We start from the raw sequence: 26980 nt of genomic DNA on the forward strand, positions 1-26980 counted from the left end.
CTGGAACGTATCCCGCGTAGTTGGCTCAGGTTGGCTCGACTTCGCGGACAGCTCTCGTTCAAAGTTGATCGATAGGAAATTAACCGACACAGAGGTCGGTCATCGCAGCTGCAATAGCCCGCGATGAAGGCGGCTACACTACAAACACATCGCATACCGTAAGGTGCCATGCCAATACGACAGCATCAGCCAGCAGCGGTCGAAATTGACAGGCAGGCGTGTCGGTTAGAGGTGCTGCTCGCTCACGTATGGCGATGGAGACGCATGGTGCCAAATAAATTTCTCTAATTGAGAAATTCTTGGCAACTCGCCCCGCGCGCTTGGTTGACCCCATTTTCGGGCAGAGGCAGCATCACACACACTCACTATCGGGCCCAAAATGTTAATTAAAACTACACGCCGCGTGAAGCATTTTCCACTGTTGGATTTGCCTCTGTTGGCAAGTGCTTTTCGGCTCATTATAGCGGAAAGTGCGCGTATCCAAGGGTTGTTTGCGTGCGAAATGAAGGATTGGGGGATGCGGATGAAAGGTTGAAGTGGATGCTCTTTTCTTCAGCCCAAACTTGCAAGGGAATGTGATTTAAAGTGGGTAATTAGCAGCCGTTTAATAATTGTTGCAAAGCACAAAAATTTACTGTCAATGTACTTCAATCTCTTTAGTATAACAATTACGTTACAATTAGCGAATGCCCTTTTATCACTGTAACGTAGATATGGTATATGATAAACACCATTATTAAGTTCATTCAAAAAGCTATATGTACGACATTTGCTAGATACGATAGAAACAATATCAAAATTTATACATTTCCATCGCTGCCGTGAATCGCAAGTCAGTCCCATCTGTAAAAAGTAGCCATTGAGAAAATGGACTCTGAAGTTTTCAAATTCGATTTCTATGTGAAACTTTAAAAAATCACCACAAATTGAAAACTTCTGCGATCATCATGAAACTTTCACAAATTGCTTCAAACATGAAAACTTAACAGTGAAAAATATAAACTGGCTAAAACAGTGTTAGGTTTTATACTGGAGGGTACACTAGTTCGTAATGGGACTGACTTGCGATTACATTTCATTATGGGACAATCTGACTTGGTATTGTTTTTCGATTTTACTGAACAAACTATTTGTTTTTATTCAGGCAGCTGAAAGAACATCCGAAGAAAGATCGAAAACGGCCTTTAACTCATTTTTGCCCAAAATGCAGATGGGACTGACTTGCGATTCACGGCAGATCGTCTTTCAGTGTTTTTATAATATGATAAGTAAAACAAGTGTGGTGCAAAATGGCCAAATGCCTATGATAAAATGTTTTATGCAATTCAGTATCATAATTTCTATTTTATACTACTCATTTCAGTATCATAATGACCAACTTTTCCGTACCGGTTCATTATGCAACTGAAATGAGTTGCATAATGAAAAATAGTTGCATAATGTTCATTATGCAACTCATTTGAGTTGCATTATGAACATTATGCAACTCGAATGAGTTGTATAATGAAAAAATCACTGCATAAAATTTTGTATGGAACTCGTTGCAAAACTCGATTTTTTCAGCACTCTTCGTATTTTTCCAACTCGGCAAGCCTCGTTGGATAAATGTACGACTAGTGCTGAAAAAATCAACTTTTTGCAACTCGTTACATAAATAACTATTCTATTGCAAAGTATCCCGAACAGAAGTATTCGCTTAACAACTTTCAGTTCTGTGAACGTTTTCCATGACCGTTTCGATTATATAAAAAAGCTTCTCCCTGCAAGGGCCAAGATAAAAAGAATTGACACTTGTTCATTTATTGAACGATTGTTTTGCCTGAATTACTTACGCATCGAGATAGGCTAAGAAGTTATGTGTAATATGTGCGCCCCCTATTGTAACAGTGTCCGTAGGCATTAAAAACAAAGCGTCTTCATGTGATTTCGACCACTTTGAAAGCTGTCTTCAAAACATCCGAAAATAATGTCGAATTCGTTTATTCCCGACGGTGCACTGCACCGGTGTAGCAATTGACACCGGAAAAACGAACGGTTTCGGTGCAATTTGTTGACAGCTTTTGATGGTAATAGTAAGAGCGCGTGAGAGCGTCAATGAAAACAATAAAGGATATCAAAAATAAACATAATCAATGTTTTCATGACTTCCGTGATGAACAAAATTATTTTTATTTACTTTTTTATTTCTTTCTATATCCAATCTAACAATTTTAAAAGTTTTCAGTAATCCACTTGTACATGATAAACTTGTAATAATAAATGTTACTTGAAAATTGTTATCCAATGTTTTAACTGTTTTACCACTCCTACATTATTTATCTTCTTCAAATTCACGTAATATCATAATTTTTCAATTAAAAGCAACTTTTTAGAATTTAACAATTTCCGTTGCTTAATAAAAAAGGATGCTAACATACAATTGTAAACGATCTACGTGCACAAATTTACCACAAAAAATGTTGAAGGCAGTTCAATAGAAAACGTTTAGCTACATCGTAAAAAGAAAAATAAATAAATGCTTTTTAGAACATAGCGTTATTCAAACGCAACTCATATTAAAAACGCTTTAACCATCCTATAGTGACATTTGTTTGACTTTCAATGTACTTCAAAAATTCAATATTTGTTGTATGAAAAAAATAGAATTTACGGTTTTTGAAACTGTTTGTACCTACAAAATGTTACTTCAGTAATATTTCAGTCCAAAAAAAAAGGTTCTCCTTTACGCTACTGGAAATAAACAAACAAACAAACAAATTGAATGGATAGATTTTTATTTTATTCTGGGCTTATCAAAACTTTATTACGTCAATTTTTTCATAATTAATAGATCACCATGTGACAGAAAATTCTAATGATTAAAATCATTAAAAGTAATCGACATATTTGCGATAATAAAAAAATAGTCCTAATGGGAAAAATATACGTTGAATCCACTCTTTAAAATTTCATGTTACCGATTTTGCAGATTCCTCAGAAGTTGATTGAAAGACGTGGTAATATCAATCAAGTTTAAATAATTTTTAAACGCACAGATTTGCTGTTAAATGAATATCCAAGAAACTGTTTACCTAATGCCGAAGAGAAAATCATCATTCTTACCAAAACAAAACCACGATACAAGTTCAGCGATATGCATGTATTGGTAAAACTAATTTTGTACCTGCTACACCGTGCTCAAACTGGGTGTAGCATTTTCTTGCACCGGTGCCAATCGGGTGTCAAAACAGAACAGTACCTGCGAATAAACGAACGGTTTCGGTGCAAGTTTGCTACACCCGGTGGCAAAGCGGTGCAGGCGGTGCAAATAAACGAATTCGACATAAGTAAGAAAGCGAAAACTAGTCAAGGTTTGCTTATGTCTTATGTTAAACATCTCTTCACCCAGTAAAGGATTATGCGCAAGCTTATTGCAAGACTTTTTTTTTCGTGTTTGGGCTTTGTACTGCATGGGTGCCTTAGAAATTACGTTATGAATCTCAGTTACGTGTTCAAAGGAGCTTGGTGCTTCTGATTCATATGCAAAAGGTCCTGGGTTCAATCATTGGCTCGTCACTTTCCTTCTGCCTTGTTGCTTTCCATCTAAGGAGTGTATCGGAAAGTAGTTGAAAATGTTCAGGATGCTCAATCTCGAAGCTGGGTTGGTCTTTTCATTTAGGTTCTTCTATGAAATCTTCACTATATAGTTAAGTTTAGAACATCTTGGAAAAATTTGGAAAATGTTTAGTATTATTGAAAATATGGTTAAATGAATACACCTCACAAAATAAAAATCTGCACAAAATGCAATTTTTTTAAGATTTTTCAACTTTTCAAAAATCTGTAGCGAATTAAATTTGCACGATAAAAAATCTGGAAAATATTGATGCTTGTTAACAGTTATGTACACATAACATATCATTCAACACCGACTTGCAAAATTCATATTTTCGATTGAAAAATCTCCTATATCAAACTTTGAAGTTCTGCTTTTAATATCTTAAAAGGTTATAAAATTCCATTTTTTGCTCTAACTTACTCGTCCATAAATTAATAAACATACCCTATTTAAAAAATTGCGAAATTTTCTTTTTATGTATTTTTTATTTGCGTAAACATGATTTGGAGGAGCATAGAAAAAAGGGGTTCCTCAAAAATGGCCTTTTTTCATTTTTAAGAATTGCGCTTAAATGCAGTGGATATTTTTCTTTTGAAAAATTTTTCGCCTATATCATAAGAATTCTGGAGCTTATTACATTTGCACAAAACAGTTAACAATTTTCGATCATTATCGATTTTTTTTCGCAATTTCAATTTTTTAGAAGGTGTGCAAAAATTTAAAAACATGTGCTCAGTAATCTAGGTTAAAAACCCATTTAAAAGAACATTTTTAGAAAATCATAAAAGCCATTTCTTTTTTAAAGGATTTATACAGTATCTCCAAAAATAAAATTACTTAAAAGTTGTATTAAACTATTTTTGAGGCTATTGTAAACATTTTCAACTACTTTACGATACACTCCTTACTTTCTCTATACTCTCTTCTCTACATATACAGGGGATACTCAAAATAACTGGGACAGGTAAAATTTTAATTTTTTAAAAAATGTGCGACTCGCTGTAACTTTTCGAAAAGGGCATCAAATATACTCAAATTTTTACTGTAAGTTGATTAACTAGTTGTGTACAGCGCTGTTATTGGTCGAGAGCTTCCCATGACGATGAACAAGTAGGCTCTTTCATCGTCACAAGACAAAACGAGCATTCGCGCACTTCGTCATGTCATTTTGCAATGATCAAGCGTCATGACAGAAATTTTCAAATTGTTTTGAAATTAAAATTTTCACCTGGTGCAAGCAAATTTAGGCTAGCCGTTGTATTTAACAGATAGAGAGGGCATACATTCATGCTTTAAAGGTTTTAAACAACGAAAAAATTCATGAATGTTGTAGTAATTGCCTTGTTTACAACCATGTCACGCTCCGTCGTGACCGAAAAATGAGCGAATATTGTTAGTCTCTCTTGGTCATTGTCTCCCGATTCGATGACATTGAGAGAGGCACTTCTGTAAAATTCGCGTGACGACCCGTGTTGACGCTGACGCTTTCCAAGCCTGGTTGTGTATCAGTGGTCAAAATTTGGGAAAGATCGGACCATTCTACACGAAGCTATAAAGATTCTAGAAAAAGGTATAATTATCCGATAGCCTACTTTGAGCTGTTGTATCTCCGGATTCAATGAACCGAATGCAATGAAATTTTGATCATTTATGACTAATGTAATGAACTTTGAAAAACAGTTTACTTAATTTGTAATTATTAAGAAGAAAAAAAGTTATGGCAGTTAGAATAAATGTATGTTTTTTTAGTAAATTTACCTATTTTTCATATGCATCCCATTACTTTTTCAATTTAATGCCGATTATTTCGTTACTTTCTTTAAAAATATATTCATATTGAAGTCAATTAGAGGGAATTGAAATGAACTATAATTACTATCTCGAATTTTGAAACGATGATGAAGTTTTGGATAAATTGGTGGTATATTAGAAAAATAATCCAATCGTAATAATTTTCTTTCGCGTAAAGAGTTTTAAGTTTAGTCAAATGTTTTTATTAGCTCATTATATAAGTCATAAATGATCAAAATTTCATTGCATTCAGTTCATTGAATCCGGAGATATAACAGCTCAAAGTTGGCTATCGGATAATTATAACTTTTTCTAGAACGTTTATAACTTCGTGTGGAATGGCTCGATCTTTTCCAAATTTTGACCACTGATACACAACTAGTTGATGAACTTATAGTAAAAATTTGAGAATATTTGATGCATTTTTCGAAAAGTTACAGCGAGTTGAACATTTTTTGAAAAGTGAAAATTTTACCTATCCCAGTTATTTTGAGTATCCCCTGTACATCTCATGGCTATGAACATGCCATCGCTAGAACCAGAAACGGAATAAAAAAACCGTTTCCCTTCCTTCCTACTTTCACAGCACAGTGTAAATTTATCATATAACGCCTACAAGTAACCGAGACGTTTAATTTTTCTCTCTGACTTTTTTCGTGTCCGTAAAATTCGATTCGGCGGATAATTGCGGAAAGTACTGTCAAAGTGTAGAAAAAGAAAGAAGAGGGCAAGGAAAAAAAATTGAAGTGCTGTAACCGGTTTCTTCGGGAAATTGTGCGACGTTCTCGTAGCGGTTTTTTAGTGACAAATGAATTGGAAATTTGAGTGTTTATATGTCCGCCGCAGGCAAAACTGCAAGTTTTCGCCTAAAACGCCCAAGTGCCGGGTTGTAGTTGTATTCCGTTGTTGAGGCATTTTGTACTATATCACCGGCTTCGCCTGGAAGGCTCCGCATAATTTGTAGTATGAAGTCAATGAGAGTATATTACAGTGTTGGACTAACAGCTGAATTGTTCGTGAAATTCTGATGGCACGTGTTCCACCAAGAGAGCAGTTATCAATATAGGAAGATAATTTGTGCATTCCTGCTCCCAAACGACCCCACCATGGCCCACCGGAGTTAATAAAGGAGGAACCTGAAGCACATCGTTGGACAACAAAACAATTTGGTGAGATCCTTCTGGTTTTGTTTACCTTGCGTTATTTTATGTTCATATTTTACCATTTAATTCAACATTACACAATCGCATATATCTGGAGTTTTTACCATTTCAAGCTACATATATAACGCATTGCCTAATCATACTGAATTCCTGAACATTCCTGTACCAAGTTCCTATTTCCTTTCTATTTTCGAGAGTGTCGGTGAGTCGCTGGCATCTTGATAAATAGTTATCCCTTCCCTACTATCCCTTCCCATCCACATAACGTGTTTCTTATCGTTTCAGAGAGCGATCAATGGCGCTTAAGCCTAGGCTTGTTAGCCAGGACACATGGTCCAAATGCCTGTGCCCCATCCCGGAAGGAAAAAGGCCCTTGGAGTGACAAAATTTCTTAGCTATGTCACTCCCAACGTTGGTGTTTAAATATAATAAAACACTTTCACTCCCTACAACACATCTACATGATTTACTAAAATACACTTACACAATCTGAATCTTGTCGCATCACTCGCTTATAGTGATTCCCAATCACCCCATTCCAAATATCCAACTCCTTGACACCTATGGGAGTGTCGGTGAGTCGCTGACCTCTTGTAAAGTAGGTGTCATATCATCAAATCCTTTCCTATCCTCGTAACGGAGAAGATGAGCGTGGCCGGCAATGGAAGTTGTCATGTCTTTTTTACTTCAACCTCTGGTTGGATAGCTGTTCCTTCCCAAATAGCATTCCATAAGCAATTAGAATAGGAGTATTAAAGTTTTAACATGACAACTTTCAGTATGCAATCTACCAATTACTCCATTACCACGCAACGCAACGCAACGCATATAATGCCTACAAGTAACCAGTAGTATTTATGTAACCAAGCGAACTATGCTACTTCACAATAATCTTCACACAATCTATCACTTTATGCCTGGCATCCACGCACCAATGCGTGAACCCTGTAACTGCCGACTAGCTCAGATGAATGTCATCATGAGACTCCTTGAAACATACACCACTGTCACTGTCCTTCATACTCAGTCAGCGACCTAACCCACTCGTGTCCCTGTCTTCTCATCGTGCCCGTCCATATTTCATCGTCCATTTTCTTTATCGTCATCCCTTCCCGGCTACCATCAGGATCTTCTCGTCTCTTTCTTTGGTGGTGGCTTTTGGAAACAAGTGGCATAGTATGGTAGACTATTCAACTACGGTCTAGCAGGACCGGCAAACCGCTCATACGCCAAAATTTCCTGGGAGAGTTAGCAGGCCAACAGACATTTGTACAGAAGACCATACTCATGCCTGTTCATCCCAAGCAGCTATCTCAGTGGTTCCTTGTGTGCGTGTAGCTGGTCTGGCGGTCAATCATAAAAAAGATTTCATGTTCAAAAGGAATCGTTCAAGCAGTTTCTTAATCGAATCCTTGAAACAACTTTCTACAAAGAGTGTACATGGTCTGAATCACGGTCTGAATCCACAATTTAACAGGGAAAATTTTTCCATTCTGTTTTCGTTAGTTTTAGATGCTAAAGCAGTAGTAGGCACCGAACTGCTGTAACCAATCGTCAGAGGTCGAAGACGGATCGAGCCCATGGAAAATCCCAACCCAAGGATCGAATCGTTGGCAATGATATGAAATTATCAACGTTTTTTTCGTGACTGAAAGTCGAAAAACTTCTGTAGTCATCAAAACCCCCAGTTGGCCGCGTGAGCTATGAGGGATGGCGTAATAGGGCCATTACGAAGGTTTCCCTTCGAAGCCTTGTGAAACGACTTAAGTTTTACACTTACCCGGTAGACGTTGTTCAAGCCCAAGGTCCCAACGCACCATCTGTTCATCGACTTCAATGCGGTATACGACAGTATCGACCACACAGAACTGTGGAAAATCATGGACGAGAACGGCTTCTCCGGAAAGCCTACTAGACTGATCAAAGCGACGATGGAGTATGTAAAAAACTGCATAGGAGTTTTGGGCGTTCGCCTAGGTACGTTCGAATCCCGCCGGGGACTACGACAAGGTGACTCTCATGTCTGCTGTTCAATATCGCCATGGAAGGTGTAATGCGACGAGCCGGGCTCATCAACCGGGGCATGATTTTCACGAAATCCGACCAATTTGTCTGTTTTGCGGATGCCATGAATATTATTGCCAGAACATTTGGAATGGTGCGATGGCAAAACTGTATACCCGCCTGAAACGTTAACAGGAAAGGTCGCACTGATAGTGAACGCGTCAAAAACTAAGTACATGCTGAAGGGCGAAACCACGAACGACAGGGAGAGCCTAGGCAGCAGTGTTACGATAGACAGGGGTACTTTCGATGTGGTGCAGATTTCGTCTACCTCGGATCTTTAATAACGGTGGACAACAACGTTAGCCGTGAAATACGAAGACTCATCATCAGTGGAAGTCGGGCATACTATGGGTTCCACAAGAACCTGCGGTCGAAAAAATTTACCCCGCACAAATGCACTATGTATAAGACGCTGATAAAACCGGTGGTTCTCTACGGGCACTAGACCTGAACTTTGCTCGAAGTGCTGGAGCGTCGGGTGCTTAGACCATCTTAAGTGGTGTGCAGGAGAACGGTGTGTGGCGGCGAAGGATGAACCAGGAGATGTAGCGAGAATGCTGGACATCAACCCTGCAAAACTAGTGTTCGCAAGAGATCTGAACGGTACAAGAAGACCTCGAGAACAGCGTGCAAGGTGGGCGGATCAGGTGGAAAGAGATGTGGCGAGCATTGAGCGTGACCAAGGTTGGAGATTGCCTGAAGAACCCGCGGCACTCCGTAGAAACGACACCGATGGCCGACAGTAAGGAGAATGGCGAAAGAAAGAAGGTTGCTGCAGAGAAGAGGGACCCCAAAGACAGAAAAGGTTAGATAGACTTTAAGAAAGTGGGGAGGAGTAGGTTAACTAAATAACAAAGTGTGAACAAAGAGTCCAAGAAAGTGAAGTGCGAAAATTCTTGAAAAAGCTCGAAAACGACATACTCAAAGTGCAAATTTTTGATTGATTTGAATAACCTTATATCAACTAAGATGCCGTGTCTTTAATTGGCTCGGAAGGCAATGAAAGTGTATTTTAGCATAAACCAACGGCCAAGAACGGGAACAAGAAATGTTTTATCGCTAGCTCAGCAAGGCAAGCTAGCACAACTCGGTCATCACGGCTCATGAAGTTCGCAATCCTGGGATTAAGTGAAACCCGTTTGCCTAACTTAGGAGAACACAAGAACTCTTTGCGACAGGTATCGTTATACAGTAATGTTCCGATTTTATCACGCCCTCCGCGCGTTAGTCCTTCATTTATCATTAATTTGCTGTTACATTTGAGAGCAAGTATTTCCCCTCTTCTTCAAGATGAATGTTGAAGGCTCGATTTGTGACGTTCAAAATATTGAAAATGAGTTTAGATTTTGTAGTACATTTAAAAGCAGTTTTCAAAAGGGGCGTGATAAAATCGGAACAATACTGTATTCCGGTATTCGAGACGACAACGCAATTTCCTATTCAGCGCCTAGGTACAGATAGCGCTTAACAAAATGAAAGAATCAGTAATAGCAGATTCAGCACACAGATTTGCAATTTCGTGATAGTCCAAAGTTACGCATCGACCGATGTAGCCAAGCTACGGCCATGAAGAACTTCTACAGATAATTGAATGCCGTCGTGAGGGGGCATCAGGATCTGCGTAGGCAACTTCAACGCGAAGATCTGCTTCGACCACACGGACTATGATCGCGTTACGGATGGCACAAATTTCCCAAATGAAGGAGAACGTGCCTCTGGAGCCGACCTACTGATACCTGCTGAGCGTGTTATGGTCATGGCGACATGGTCTTGCAGAAATAAGCGGAATCGGTGATCTGTGTGCAAAGTTGTGTGGCAACAACAACCAGGCGAAAGAGGGCTTGCTCTTTTCAATCGATCAATTCAAAGCTATGTGAGTCGCTCGTGATGAACTTACTGAAAACCAAACCGAGCACATCTGCATCAGGCGATAATGGAGACGGAGTTTGATGTCCGGCCAGATTGGACGCATCACTGGCCTTCACTTTCTAATCGGACTCATCCGGCTAAGCATTGCTCAGATCCAGCGGCGAGAGGAAATGCTCGGACTTCAAGTCGTGGATAGAGGGTGTCTTATTGAAGAATACTAAAAAGGGGATTCTGACTATGTGGGACAACTGGTGTGGCATCCTGTTACTGTACGTTGTTCTTTAAATTATGTAGAAAGTTATCCCAAATCGGATACAGAAGCAGATATGAGACTCTCCGGCAACAGCAGCCAGGATTCCGTATCGGAAGATCATGTATGAATCATATTGTCATGCTCCGCATAATGGTGGGGATGATTGAACATGCACCGAATCATCGGCTACTTTGGCAGCCCATCACTAATGGAATATTGAACCGTATTTGGCTGATTATTTGCCCTACTACCCCAACGCATTGACATACAGAGTAAGCTCAACGACCTCAGGAACAAATTGTAAGCAAGAGATCAAATCGTTGTATTCCAATACGAACAAGCATTCTAACTTTACAGTAGCCGAGTAAGCAGTGGAGAAATTCAAATACTATCCATACCTTGGCGGCCAGATAGCATCAGATAACGGTACCAAAATCGGCATAGAGGCACGTATCAAGGAGGCTAGTCAGCATGTAAGGAATTGTTACGGTCGCCATATATAGTACTGAAATTCTATTTTTTTATGTTTCCATTTTGACACCAGGTCCATATACTATTTTTTTAAATCTGTATTAACGAAATTTTTAGCCCTTGGCTAGTTCATCTCAGGATCCATGCTTTTCTTTCCTTTCCAAAGGAAGAACCCACATTTGTGAGTTTGCCGGGAGTGTGATTCGATCCCAGGTCCTCGGCATGATAGTCACGTGCTTTAAGATTCACGTCAGGTCCGCTCTACCTTCATAAATAGTTACATTAGATGAGCCAAGTAAATTTAAAACTTGCGTCAATTTTACAATTTATCTTTTGCGCAGGAACAAGAAGTTTAGGAAAACTAACTTTACCCGGCATATGAAATTAGTTTTTTAATCTATAAATCTTTTTCCTAGTGACCAAGAAGGTCATTCCACTTAATCTTTGTCTGTGGAAACACTTAAATCTCACCGGCATTTTTGTTATCCCTTTTTCCCTCCTTACCCTCGCAAAACAATCGTGTGATCATGTAAACACATCAGCCCGTGCTCTCCGCCACTGATGTGTCGTCACATGGATCTATATTTAAAGTCCCGGCTCGATCCACGATCAGAAAAACATCGATGTCAACAAAATACAGAAAAGATTCGCGCCCGTTCACGCGATCTCTTCGAGTACACACAAACGATCACGGTTCGCACACGCACGAAGATCTCGTTTAACGGCTGCGTTCGGTTTGATCTCACACGACGATCGAATTAGACAACATAGCGGCCGGCTTTCCCCGCGCCCACCCTCTCCGCACACAAAGTAGTGGCGGTAAAGATCCCCTCTGAAAATTGCGTAATACTGGGTTGTGGTACTTACCGCACTTGAAGCATCCTTTGTGCCATTTGTGTCCACCGGCAACTCGTTCCTCGGCGGCGTACACCGACTTGCCGCACTTGGGGCACTTTGGGTTCTCAGCTGGCTTGAAAGGCATCTTGGTGTGGTGGTTTTTTTGGATTCTTTTCTTTGCTGGATTAGCTTTGGAATTTGGAGCACTCACTCACGCACTTATTTTTATGTTTTTCTAATGCTGGATATTACTCTGTTAGTGGGACGACAAGAAGAGAAGATCGTGAAGAAGCTTGACGGGGAAAGTCTGGGTTCGACCTAGTTTTACACGCGATCTTGGTTACGTATTCACGCGGAGAAGCGAGTTCACAGGTTCTAGCGCGATCGGATCCCGGGTTTCGGTGTCCAGTGTCGGATTGTTCAGCTTACGTTCATGGGAGCAAAAACTATTCTTCTGTGGAGAGTTTGGAGAACTAATCTTTTTGCTGGTGGCTAGAGGAACTTTTCACAGTCACATCCGCAGGTATTGGCAGGCGTAGAGAGAACTAAGGCAGACGGAACACTATGGGTGAGACGTCGTTTTTTCGAATGCGTGATTTACATTGCACAACCGTTGGGGAGCACCGCGATCGAAGTACTGACGATGGAATCGACTGGGATGATGAAAGACTGCAAATGTGCAATCGGTGTGGAAGAGTGAATTTAGACGAGTTGTTAGATAACTGTAGTGCGCAAAGATTAGGCGAGTCAACCGATTCGAAGCAGACCATGGTTGCAGTCTGTTCTTCCTCGGACGATCAACCTTAGTAGGCCGTAGATATCGATCATGTACGGCCCTGTACTTGCCGCAGCAAGTGCTTTCAGCGTACTCTTCTGTCAACAATGAACTCCCGAGCTGAGTGCAACGGCGGCGGCGTTGAGTTGCAACTATGAGGACGCACAGCTGCGGCGTCTCTAAAAATAAAGCACACTGGCACTAGACGGTGGTGTTTTCCCTCTAGTCGTCGAACTTTTGCGCAATGCAAGTCACGCGTCTTCGCAAGGGTCGAATAGTGGTTGAGCGCGATGCAACTTTGTTGCAGTTGTCTGAGGTTTCGTTCGGCGAAAGAAAAGTGATGGATGTGTCTAGCGAGAGTCGTACCACCTGTTCAAGCGTTTTGGTACGGCTTTATTTTAGATTTTTAGACACAGGTTACTTTGATTTTCCTACGTTCGGGCACGAAATATGATTTGCCAATCATTTTCTTGCTCCTTTTTCTAATATTTTACGGTTCAGTTTAACGACTGTTAATCACATTTTCGTGCCAAAACTGTAGAGTGCTCGGATTCGTTCCGGTTGATGAGCACTGATCCGCCCACACACGTGAACGCTTCGCACGATTGAGTTTCCGCGAAAATAGCCTGTTTTGATGCCAGAGTGTAACCAGGCAGCGGTAAATTCCACGAAAAAAAAAGTCTCAAATAGATCACGAGTGGGATTGAACAGAATTTCGCGTTTCGTGTCTTGGCCCTGGGCCAATCGGAAATGTATGTCGGGACAAGAGTGGTCGGAGCTGAAGTTTTACGCTCACGTTCGTGATAATTTATCTGTCGATTCTATCTCTATTGGTCTTATTTTTATCAGATGGTCATGGAAATGTTATTATATTTATTATTATCTTTATTAAAGGGATTTGCAGTCCTAGGCTGGCTCATCTTCTAAATGGAAATATTGTACACTACTGGAAATGTCTTCAATATGAATTTTATGCAATTCAGTATCACAATTTCTATTTTATAGAGAATCGCGCCACTTGGGCGGTGGCTTCTATATTCGTCTGTTTTCCACTATAACTCAGTCAAATTTGAACTAAATGACACAACTTTTGGAATGTGGTGAGATAGGTACAGTATCTACCCGTGTACAACATTTCAAGTCAATTGGTTCAAAATTGACTGAGTTATAGTGGAAAACAGACGAATATAGAAGCCACCGCCCAAGTGGCGCGATACCCTACTACTCATTTCAGTATCATAATGCCTACTTTTCCGTACCGGGTCATTATGCAACTAAAATGAGTTGCATAATGAAATAAAGTTGCATAATATTCATAATGCAACTCATTTGAGTTGCATTATAAACATTATACAATTCAAATGAGTTGCATTATGAAAAAAAAAATCATTGCATTGCTTAAAATGTTGTATGGAACTCGTTGCAAAATTTTGCATCAGCATCAGACTCTTCGTATTTATCCAACTCGGCAAGCCTCGTTGGATAAATGTACAACTCACGCTGAAAAAAATCAACTTTTTGCAACTCGTTACATAAATACCTATTGTTGTGTAAAGGCCCGTGGGACATAGAAAAGATTCTATCTCTGTAATCTAACTTATTTACCTTTAGAATACGTTTACTGCTTAAATCATTCGAATACATGTAGAAGAGAAAACTGTGTCAATTATTAGTAAAAATTGTATACTGCAGTAATATTTCTTTTAGTTCCTTCAGGAATTCTCCATGAGTTTTTTTTCCATGGATTCTCACTGTGACCCCTCTAGAAATTCCAACTAGGAAGCCTCCAGTACAGAACTTCCCCCTGGGAATTCTACAGAAATTTCTCACGAATTTCTCCGGGGATATCTCACCAAATTTATCCAGGAGTTACCCCATTTATCCAGGAATTTCTGTAGGAATTTTTTCGGGTATTTGTCCAATAATTTCTCAAGAAGCTCCTCCAGGTATTTATCAGATAATTTCTGCAGTGATTTTCTGCAGAGTTTCCTCTAAAAATCCAGTAGGGATGTAATGTCAAGCGTAATGGTTGGGCTGTAAAGAGCCATATAACATTTCTTATACATTTTTGACACCAAAAACTTATAAAACTAGAAATCGATCGTATAACGCTTAATTGGATAGCAGGCTTGGTTCCAGGAGGGGTGTAATATCATATAGACTATTTTATAAATCACGCTTATTGTTTTAATCCTTTGAAACCGGAGGGGTCATATATGACCCCAACATAGACACGGCTGCATAAATTCACCCATTTGATAAAACAGAATATTGTCTTCGGCAAAGTTTTTGCAAATTGAGTCCTCTATTAGGGAAGAATGGGATTATTTGTATTTTGGATTTCATTGATAACCTAGAACGTACTGAACACCATGAAATTTGAAAAACCAAATAATTGACATACCAGTTATTCTAAAAGCTGAACTTGGATATGGGTCACGTTTATATGTATTCATTTACCCTTCGTCAAGTATATCAAAAGGTGTTTTATATTCTGGGATGTTCTAGGTATTCCAAATGGTCCTATAGTGAAGTCCTTCAAATCTACAAGAATAATTTTATGTATTTTCGCCACAAATAATAGCATTGCATAACCTACAAAGATCCATGAAGCTCTTGACATCTACAATGTCATTTATAGACACTATAGGGATATTCCAGGTCAGCCAATTTACCTTGGAGTTCAGAACTTTAGGTCTACACTCGTAGCAGTAGCCTTATCTGTTATACTGAGTAACGTTGCGTAATCAACCGCAGTTACTGGAGCAACCTGAAGTCTACTAGCTTATTATAATTTTTTGGGACAGTCAGGGTCGTCCGAACTGTTCTGTAATAAAATCCTTCAAATCTACAAGAAAAACTTTATTTGTCTTCGCACTTAATAATAGTATTGCATAATCTGCTGGGATCCGCTAAGATCTTTTAATCTCAAATGTCATTTAGAGACACTACAGGGATATTCAGCCAAACTACCTTGGAACTCAGGACTTCAGGTCTAAACTCGTAACAATAGCCATGCCTGCTATACTGAGTAACGTTGCATATTTATCCGTGGTTACTGGACCAATCTGGAGTCTACTTTTTTATTATAATTGTATGGGACATATAGCCGAGGCGGTAAACGCACGGGTATTCAGCATGACCATGCTGAGGGTGACGGGTTCGATTACCGGTCGGTCCAGGATCTTTTCGTAAAGGAAATTTCCTTGACTTCCTTGGGCATAGAGTATCTTCGTGCCTGCCACACGATATACGCATGCAAAATGGTCATTGGCAGAGGAAGCTCTCAGTTAATAACTGTGGAAGTGCTCATGGAACACTAAGCTGAGAAGCAGGCTTTGTCCCAGTGAGGACGTTACGCCAAGAAGAAGAAGAAGAAGATGGGACATTCAGGTTCGTCCAAACCGTTCTATAATGAAGTCCTTCAAATCTACAAGAAAAACTTCATGTTTTCGTCATAAATAATAGTAAGTACATGCATAATCTGCTGGCATCCGCGAGGCTCTTGAAAGCTCAAATGTCATTTAGAGACACTACAGGGATATTTCAGGTCAGCCAAACTATCTTGGAGTTCAGGACTTCAGGTCTACACTCGTAACAGTATCCTTATCTGTTATACTGAGTAACGCTGCATAATCAGCCGCAGTTATTGGAGTAACCTGAAGTCTACTTTTTATTATAAACCTTTGGGACATTCAGGTTCGTCCAAACTGTTCTATAATGGAGTTCTTGAAATCTACAAGAAAAACTTTTTGTGTTTTCATCATAAACAATAGCAGAGCATAATCTGCTGAGATTCATGAAGCTCTTGAAATCTCAAATGTCATTTAGGGCAGATTTCTTCACCTTGGCTTAAGCGTTAAACCAGGTTTAACTATATGGGTAAGCCTGGCTTACCGGTTAAGCCGAGGTGAAGAAACCGCCCCTTAGAGACACTATGGGAATGTTCCAAGTCAGTCAAACTATCTTTGAGTTCAGAATTGCATGTCTATTCTCGTAACACCAGCTATATCTGATATACTGAGTAACTTTTCATATTCAATCGCGGTTACTGGACCAACCTGAAGTATTCTATATAGTATTATGAAATTTTGGGATATTGAGGGTCGTCCAAACTATCCTGAAGTTTAGCTCAACAGTAGTTATTCTCACAATGAACATTAAACTGTAATCTGTAATCCCCCAGATATTTCGAGATAGTTTTGAGATATTCCAGATCAACAACACTACTCCGGAGACCATATCATCAGGTTTGATAAACTACTATTACCATCACGTTAAGTAGTGTTACATAAACCACTGTACTTTCCAAAGTAGTTCGAGAAACAATAAGCGTTGTTATATATTTTTGGGATATTATGGGCTTTTTTACTGTTATGAAGCTTGATGAAAACAACCACAGTAACTTCCAGAAGACTTATTGGATATGATAGATTACAAATCGTAGCTTGGAGCCTCGCAGCCGTGCGGTTAGGATCACCAAGCTTCTAATCGCACCATGCTGTGGGGTGAGGGTTCGATTACCGCTCCAGGCGATGAAACTTTTCTGTATCCACTGGTGCATGCTCCGTATGTCCCTTGTCTAATGTTAAGTTTCGTTCAGTCTGTACAGCATCTGGCTGAAGACGGTGTCCGTGACTTTATTTATTTATTTATTTAATGAAAGAAGCTACCGTTACACCCGCAGACTTTAAGATCTAAACTCAAGAACAGTTTGGATGACCTAAGATATCCCGACTGATCTGATACTGTCTATTAAGGTTGAAGAATTTGTCATTGATATAATCGTCATCATTGAAAATGCAAAAGCAGTTTTTTTTTTGTTCAAAACTGAAATTTTCGCAGTGAAAAGGTATTCACTGTGTTGCCGGAGGAGAATCTAGTACAGTGAATACATTTTCGGTGCAAACGGTTCAGTTTTGAGCAAGAAAACAGCTTTCGCATTTTCAATGATGATGATTATATCAATGACTAATTCTTCAACCTTAATCTTTCAGAAGCCTTACTGGACGTGATAGATTACAAATCGTAGCTTTGTATAATGAAAGAAGCTACCGTTACACCCGTAGACTTTAGGATCTAAACTCAAGAACAGTTTGGATGACCTAAGATATCCCGACTAATCCGATACTGTCTATTAATCTTTCAGAAGACTTACTGGACGTGATAGATTACAATTCTTAGCTTTGTATAATGAAAGAAGTTACCGTTACACCCGTAGACTTTAGGATCTAAACTCAAGACTTGGATATCCAGAAAAAAATATTCTGCATAATATTCTACCATTTTTATTATGCTATTGATCACCATAACCACAGAAAAAGTAGAAAAATCTCCATAACAACGCTTGGAAAAAAATCCGGCTTCAAAGGGTTAATAGCAAAACGTTGGAACCAAAAAAAGTGACGTTATATCTAGGTTACGTTATATTGAGGTATAACTGTATTGCAAACTTATACAATTACCAGAACATTAAACTATTGTCAAAGTTTTCAAAACTGTGGTTTTTGAGGCATGTCTTAAGATGCATTTTACAGAAATGGGTGACATTTGATCTCACTTTGAGCTCATGGTTCATTTAATCAGAATAGTAGTTTACGCAACAAGGTGCAGAATGAGGATTTTTACAGCACGAGTCGTACATTTATCCAACGAGGCTTGCCGAGTTGGATAATTACGACTAGTGCTGTAAAAATCGAGTTCTGCACCGAGTTGCGTACAACGTTTTTTGCAATTTCATAAATTACCACTTGAGGATAGTTTTTAACAAAACGTTTCCATGAAACTGCACACTGATGGTCATAGCCTTGTTTAAGAAAATCTGACCATAGCAGATTACGCTGTATAGTTGTCACAATTTTTCAACACTGCGTCCAGAAATAAACAAGAAGTTGATCAAAATTGAAAACAGTGCTGTAATGGTTCATTACGCAACGCAAATCAGTGTTGTAATAAACCATTACAGCACTGTTTGCTTGGTGTGGGAAAGTAGGCCTTTTCCTGTCAGATTTGCGTGAGGTAAAATAGCCTATTACGATGAGAAATTGCAAAAAATAACTTTAGAGGTTTTAAATTTATTTTCTTTTAAAATTTTATTAGGGGTACTGACTAAACAGATTAAATTGCTGCGTAAGCCATGATTTTCAGCTTATTTGAAATGTTTCATGCTTTTGCGAATGGAATAATCAAAGGTTGCCTTGGTGATCGCGACTTGGTGATATGTACTAAAATAATATTTTTTTTTGCATATCTTATCATTGAAAATACTGCAACTCCCAACTATTCTATTGTTGTTGTCGAGGGACTTTAACCCAAAGGTCATTCGTCCCCTAAACTGCCACTCCAAGTAATCACAAGATTTCATCTAAAGTTTTGTTTTTTTTTGTTCTCAAGTCTTCATGTATCACTCCTCTATATACTTAACAGTTCTATTTTGATTGCTGCTAAAGGACAGTTTTAAGAAACAAATTTGACAGTGTTTTAGCAAAGCTAAGAGCTGTAACAGTTTGAACTGATTTGGCCGACAAAGAGAGATTGAGATTTTTCAAACCGGTAAAGTGAGTCATAATTTCTCGAAATATGTTCAAGATCATGTAATCATGGAAGCACACACTGTGGACACTTGTACTTAGTTCATTAGAACATAAGCATGATTCATGATTCTAGTATTTGTCATTTTTGATTTATATTTTGTTGAAGTAAAATAGTAAACAGAGACATTAAATCATGAAGCAGAGACATAAAATCATGAAGCATGATCATGGTCATAATTCATGAAAACATATGCATGATTCATGATTCGAGATATCCTTAATTATTATTCATTTTTCATTGAAATAATTTGATAAAACAATCATAAACATTATTTGAATCATAAGTCTTCAGCAACATTACAACCAACGCAAGTTCAAGAGCCTAACGGTCTTTAAGTGGGTTATAGGCCCGCTGTTAGTCGGAAATCGATATGGTGACGGCAGATACTACCGGTTCAGCTAACGTTATGTACTGGAAGTTCTCCGGCACTGTTTTGCTACAAATCGTGTCAAAACCCAAACTCAAAATACTCGTTTGTCGGATCCGAAAAAATAATATCCGGTATCTTAGGTACGAAAGTTAATGAAATCTGTCTCCATATAATTTCAACAGAAAAATACTGTTGGAAATACAAAACTTTCCAAGCTTGCTGGAAAGCTTTCATTTGACTGATCACCTTCGCTCGCTCCTCCAAAACAACCGCTTCAGCGCTATTTTTTTACCAGCCCTTCTGAATTTTAGAGCAAGAAAATGTCTTTTTGTAATTTCCACTAATTTATTACTTTAGAGAATACAAATATGGCTAACACAATGACCTACTTGAACCCTCTAGTCACGTTTTAAAGAGCCCTTATCTTGAAATTTCTTATGCAAATGCGCCTGATTGGGTTACAAATGGGCAAAGCCAGGATAAACAAATGCAGCATGTCAGGTTTGTGCCTACAAAGTTAGTATTAACTGAAAAAAAAGATGAGGGGCCCAGATACAAAGGGGTGTAAGTGATTATTTTGTTGATTTTGAGCTGAGCGTATCAACAAATTCTTGATATTCCAAGCTTTCAAGAACTTTTTTGAGATTATTTTTACAATAAATCGGAGAAAATTGGATCAATTATGAAATTTCATAAATAAGTGGGTGTTTGTCACTTACAGCCCTTTGCTTCTAACCGCCTCAAATGTAATTCAATATCTTGATGTTTTACTTTAAACTAGAAATATATGAAAATAATCAACATTTTTATCTCTCACAGAAAAACATCGCCGATCACACGGGGCGCATTGACGGAGATGCAAAAATGACTAAATGGCTTGGATTGCATAAGGATTAGCGGCGCCAAAATCTGTTATTTGATTCATGATTTCGTGACTCGATTTACAGAAATCGGAGTCATGATTCCATGACCCGGCGCTATGTTTTGACGACTTAGAAGCATGATCCAGTTATAACAAAGCGTTATGGTATTGTACTTCAATATCGAGAATAGCTTCTCATAACGCTTTTCGTCATCATGACTTCTGGTCATAAAAAAGGTTATAATTGTTCATGATAACTATCATTTACGTCATGATATCATGAACTGTAGTCATGATATTACAAAGCGGTAAGGGTTATGATTTCGCCACCTTTTGGTCATGAACTCTAAAGAATCCTTCAATGAATTCCTGGTAAAATCACTGGAAAACTTCTTGAAAAGTTCCGGTACAATGTCATTTCAGTAGTAAATCTTGAATGAACATAAAATAGCATTCAGGGGAGATTTCCTGCGGGAATCTATAGACGAGCTTTTCGAAGAGTTCTTGATAAATTTGTTGAACGAACTTCCAGTAGTATTCTGCCGTGAATCGCAAGTCAGCATTTTGGGCAAAAATGAGTTAATGAAAGTTTCCGATCATTCTTCAGATGATTTTACAGTTGCGTGAATAATAAACAAATATAATTTTTCAGTAAAATTGTAAATCAACACCAAGTCAGATAGTCCCACATGAAAAGTAATCACAAGTCGTCCCATTACGAACTTGTGTACCCTGCAATACAAAACCCGACACTTTTAAGCCACATTTCTTTTTTTTAACAGTTACATATCACCGTTTGTAATAATTTGTGAAAGCTTCATAATGATCGCAGAAATTTTCAAGCTTTGGTGAGTTTTCGAACTTCAGAGCCCATTTTCTCAATGCCTGCTTTTTACAGATGGGACTGATTTGCGATTCGCGGCAGTATTTCTAAAGGAACTGTTGGTAGCAGACATGGAAAAACTCCTTGAGCTATTCCTGACTAAAATCCTTAAGGAATCTCTGAAAATAAAAATGCCTGTAGAAATTCGTGGAAATTCTAAAAGAATTTGTAAAACATTTCGGATCCTGAAGAACTCATGAAACTGGAGTATTCCTTAGAGGAACTCTTGTTTAAATAGTTGAACAATGATCACACAGGAAGTTGTTTTAGAGGAACACTTAGAATGTCTTCTACTAGTTAGGGCAACCCTTTTTGAAGAATGCCTAATTCCAAGCGTTTGAAGTCTCTCGGTGAAATTTCAAGAGAAACTCCACAAAGCATTTCTCTAGATACTCTTGAGGGAATGTCTCACGGGTCGCTTGGAGCAATCCCTAGGAAGAACTCCAAGAAAAATTGCCAAAAAAATGCTTAATCAAGGTTTCTTAGAAATTGCTGGATGATTTCTATTAGATTACATGCAAAAATCTCTAGAGAAGTTGCAAGAGGTAGTGTAGAATTAGCTTAGGTTAAAATACAGAGAAATCTGGAAACAGCTGCTAGCTTCAATCTTCAGAGAATCCTTGAACTAATTCGTGGAGAAATCATCGAAATTTTAAAACTCCAGAATTCTTCTTAATGAAGAAATGCTAGTTTATTCGAAATTCGGATAGCTTTTTGACAGTAAAGTAAATCGAATCCAACCAAGCCAGGTCCTTGAGCATTGATCTGTATTTTAGTCAATAGATACCATTAAAACATCACCCAATTGAAATATTCTGGATTTTTTTTCCTTAAAATCTCAATGGTTGTTTTCACGAATTGACAAAACAAACATTGTGTTCATTTAAAAGTTTGAGTTTTGGCAAAAACCACTAAGATATCAAAATCGTTGCATTGATAGTGGTCTAGAGTGCAGGTCAAAATCAAGTCGACTTATTCCTGTCTAGTGTCTTATGCTTGTGATCATAGTCATCCGCTCAAGCAAACACAATTCGTTCTCCTGATCATACAGCATAATTTAACAAAAAAAAACCTATCTGACCTATTTGTCTGTGGTTCCTCCCCATAGAAATAAATTTTCACCTCAGATTCCACACACCAAATACCTCAGCTCCAATCTAGAGAAATTCTCACCATTCTCATCCGAGTCATCCGCTAAAAATAGCTTTTCTCCGGTGCATCATTCTGAATTTTCGCCCGACACCGTTGCTGCTAGACAGGCTGTTGGGTACCACAGCAGTGCTCAGCCAATCTCACACAATCTTCAACTAAACGACGGACCTGTTGGGATCGGTTGCATAATTTTGGAAAAGAATTCATCGCCCACCACCGAACTGCTTCTCTGCACACGCTCCCCAAGCATTTCGGCCGACGTTAACACCACCTCGCAGCAACAATTCACCCTGCGTCTCCATCGCTTCCATCCATCCTGCACACGGCTGTGACTTTTCTAGCACACAACACACAAAAATAGATCTCCGACTTGGAAGGACACACAGTTCTGTGACTCTACTCGACTTCTGACTCTTCTAGAAATATTAACGCACAAATGTTTTGCCACTCTCCACTTAACCTTGCTTTGTGTTTTTCACTTGTCGTTTTGTTAATCTCTGATAGGCTTTTGAGGGTCACTTTCTATTTCTGTTCAGAAGAATAGTTTCCATCCGATCACGCTATCACATTGGTCATTGTCACTATCACTGCTATCACTGTTCAACACGAAGAGTTTGCCGCCTGAAAGTTTCTTCTCCAGGATCAAATGCTGGAACGGCTCGAATCAAAAACCTTGCTACTCCACACAAGTTCGGCGAACACTCTAACTGTGGCACTGGATTGCACTGGACTGCAAGCTGTGCACTGCACGGAAGCTGGTACGATCGGCACGAGGGCTCCTAGAAGACTGATCGTCCAACCAACCGCCCTAGCCTTGGCGGGATCGCGAAAATCCTTTCAAAACTCACTTTCACACACCGCGGATTCTCTGGGGGTCCCAAAAACGACGACACGTCGTCGAAATTCAACCCAAAAAAAAAAAAGACGTACCACAACCGAGATGAAGGGGGAAAAAGTATCTCCGACTACCAACCGCGTCGTAATTCGAATGATTGAATGGGGTAGCGTGCACTCGGTAGTCTATGTATCGGGCTGCACACGGCACGCTACTTCTTTTTACGGCCAAAAACGACGACCGAACAACTCCCGCCGGACCGGCGGTCTCTTTCGTGCGCACCGGGATTGTGCCTTTGGCGAACCTGTTGGCGGGACAAAGTTGGAGCGATGCGATGGGTGCTGCCCACCAATACCGGTGCAAGTTTTGGCTTTCTTTTCGGGGGGTTGAGGTGGTTGAGGTGTGGCATTACTCACACCTTGCGGCGTTGTTGGGTGGTGGTATTTTCACATTAGGCCACAGAAGAGCTAAGGTAGAAAGCACATTCTTTAACGTTTCTTAAAAAGTAACATGTAACTATAATGAAAAGTTTATACAGCACAAATGCGGCATAGTGATTAGTTTGTTGAACAAATTACAATAAAGCCAAACTTTGTACTTCATGATTTTCTTTTGTATTGTATTACATTACATCAAATGGTAGAAATTGGAATGATGATGAACCTGGGCTTGTTAAGGGAATATCTGTAAGTAAAAAGAAAATCGTATTAAGTACTGTTCCTTTGAATTCCATTAAGAATTTGCATCCTTTGACATATACGTATTTCGACCTCAACTGTAAGGTCGTCTTCAGTGTCTTGTACTTGACTCAACTCAAGTCGAGTAGAGGCTATATGTTCACTCAAAAAAAAACGATTTTTCGATAGATGGCTCGAAGGGTCAAGTCACATATACCAATCAACTCAGTTCGACGAATTGAGATGATGTCTGTAAGTGTGTATGTATGTATGTCTGTGTGCAAAAAAAGTTAACTCATTTTGAGGGCACTTTCCATTGGCCGATTTTTCGGATTATAGCTCGAATCGAACCGGTATTTTACCGCATTGGTCAAGGCGTTCCGGAGTTATGGCCATTTCAGTGATCCGGACCAACACCAGTGGAACTGGCCGTATATAAAACTGAACCAAGCCCCATCATGCGACACATCGGACTGTGGCGATTTTTGTAACCATCAGTATGGTTGACGAATTTTATGCGAAAATGAACACTGGAGACCAGAAATTCCACGATGTCGGCCCAAAATTCAAGATGGCAGCTTAATATTCAAGAAGGCGGCTGCTCAATAGAGTTGTAGGGTCTAAATCCTTGCAATATGGGTTTATTTAGTATGAGGAAGATGTCCGAAGTTCAAAATTGGCAACCAGAATATCCAAGATGGTGGTCTAAAATCCAAGAAAGCGGTTCCAAATTCAATATGGCGACTGTTTAATGGTGTTTTAGGACCTGAAACCATGCAATATTGGTATATTTGGTATGGGTAAGAAGTCTGGACTCCAAAAATACAACCAGAATATCCATGACTGCCGGGGCCCGTGGCGTAGTGGCTACACGTTTACTTTATAAGCAGATGGTCATGGGTTCGATCCCAGTCCCGGCACTTTCGACAGTTGCTATTTCCCCCTGAGAGCAGCTGACACTGACCCTCTTCTGAGCCCATGGCTCAAATGAACCCGGATGCTTGAACATCGGCGAACGGCAACCCATAATGGACCCCTAATCGGACTGGAAACAGGAACAACCAACAGTCACACATCAACATCCTCGTCCTCATAATTCTACCATGATAGGGTAGAAAGTGAAAGCAGCATAACGGCAACCAGTTCGATATAGTACAATTAAAATAGAATTCATTTTGACACTTTTGTGACATTTTACAACCCTGACCCTTACAATGGTACCCTAGGTATCAAAACAGGGACTTTCTGAGAAAAAACACGCGAAAACATGTTGAAATTTGCAACAAATCAATTATTTTTAAATCTGCATTCCAGTACACCGGTACATGCACAGTTCTGTGACAGTTGAACCTGTTCCGGTTGCGTAGCAGGCCGAAACCGGTTCCGGTAGGGACCCAAAGGGGACACTTTCTGAATTACTTAGAACCACATCGTTCGACGGCTCAAAATTTATGATTTTTCATCTAGATGTCAATGGGCATAGTGCCGATGTCCGACAAAGGATCTGGCCACTTGTGGATATTCCGGAACCGGTTCCGGTTTTCTTATCTAGTTAATAGTTATAGTGCCAATGATCAAAAATGGTTCTAGCCACTTCGGGATGTTCCGGAACCAGTTCTGATAGAGACCCAAAGGGGATACTTTCTGAATTTCATAGAACACATCATTCGACGACTCAAATTTCATGATTTTTCATCTGGATGTCAATGGGCATAGTGCCAATATCCGACAAAGGATCTGGCCATTTCCGGATATTCCGGAACCGGTTCCGGTAGGGACCCAAAGAGGACACTATCAGATACTATCGTGGAGCCTCGTGGTCGTGCGGTTAGCGTTACCAAGCGTATAACCGTACCATGCCAAGGGGTGAGGGTTCGATTCCCGCTCCGAGTGATGAAACTTTTTGCAACAAATGTTTCTTCCTCGTATCCACTGGTGCTCGTAATATGTGTCATGTCAGTTGTCTAGTGTTAAGTTTCGTTTAGTTTGTACAGCCTCTGGCTGAAGACGGTATTCGTGTCTTTAAATACACGTAACCCCCTCGTTAGATGGCACATTTTTTTTATCTAGAAGCTAATAGTCGTAGAGCCAATGATCAAAAATGGTACTGGCCACTACCGGATGTTCTGAAATTGGTTCCGGTAGGGATCCACAAAGGACACTTTCCGAATTTTACGTTACCTCAAAATTCATGATTTTTCATCTGAGTATCAGATTCAGTAGGTATGGCGATGTTTTTGATCACCCTGTAATCGTTTGACTCATTTGTCTACAACTTAGTTCATAAGCCTTATATTATAATGTGATATTAAATAAACTTGTAGATTGGACTAGATTAGTGTTAAGGTGGCATTCTCCACGCATTCTAAATAAAATTGTTCAAGCATTTATAAATGGTATTTCTGCACGAATGCCAGGAGAAATCCCAGCAAAAGCAATTTCAACAGAAATTCTTCTCAAACGAATCTGAAAAGTATTTCCTGTAAGAATGCGAAGAGATATTCATAGGATCTTTAGAGAAATTCAGAAGAAATCCCTAAACAAAATCTCAGGCTGATTTTCTATTGGAATCCATAGTGAAGTTACAGCAGAGACTGCTACACGAAACCCATAAAAAATATAACATTAATCCCCACCTGAATTTTAAAAGAGGTAATCTCGGAGGAATTGTTGGATAAATTACAAGAGGAAGTCCTGGGGGAATTCTTGGGGAAATCTCTGGAGGTACCACATGAGGAGAAAATTCCATCAGGCATTTTCTCCTGTGATTCCTCCAACATTTC

The 26980-nt window shown here is 39.3% G+C and overlaps 1 protein-coding gene across 12 annotated transcripts in view; it reads right to left on the reverse strand.

The window, feature by feature from the left end:
• LOC109403610 (muscle LIM protein 1) overlaps positions 1–23774 on the reverse strand; it is a 38111-nt gene extending 14337 nt beyond the window's left edge. For 3 of the 12 annotated variants that reach the window (XM_029873503.2, XM_062856164.1, XM_029873498.2), the window contains exons 1-2: positions 23616–23774; positions 12080–12302 (exon numbers count right to left, since the gene is read on the reverse strand). In XM_029873503.2, the coding sequence (XP_029729363.1) occupies positions 12080–12194 (115 nt within the window). In that variant the 5' untranslated portion in view covers positions 12195–12302; positions 23616–23774. Of the gene's footprint in view, positions 1–12079; positions 12322–23357 lie in introns of those variants that run through there. The other 9 variants (XM_029873504.2, XM_019676522.3, XM_062856162.1 and 6 more) reach the window with 7 other exon arrangements.
• Positions 23775–26980: the final 3206 nt, after the last annotated feature.

Source organism: Aedes albopictus, chromosome 3 (assembly GCF_035046485.1).
Source record: "Aedes albopictus strain Foshan chromosome 3, AalbF5, whole genome shotgun sequence".
NCBI classification, from domain to species: Eukaryota; Metazoa; Arthropoda; class Insecta; order Diptera; family Culicidae; genus Aedes; species Aedes albopictus.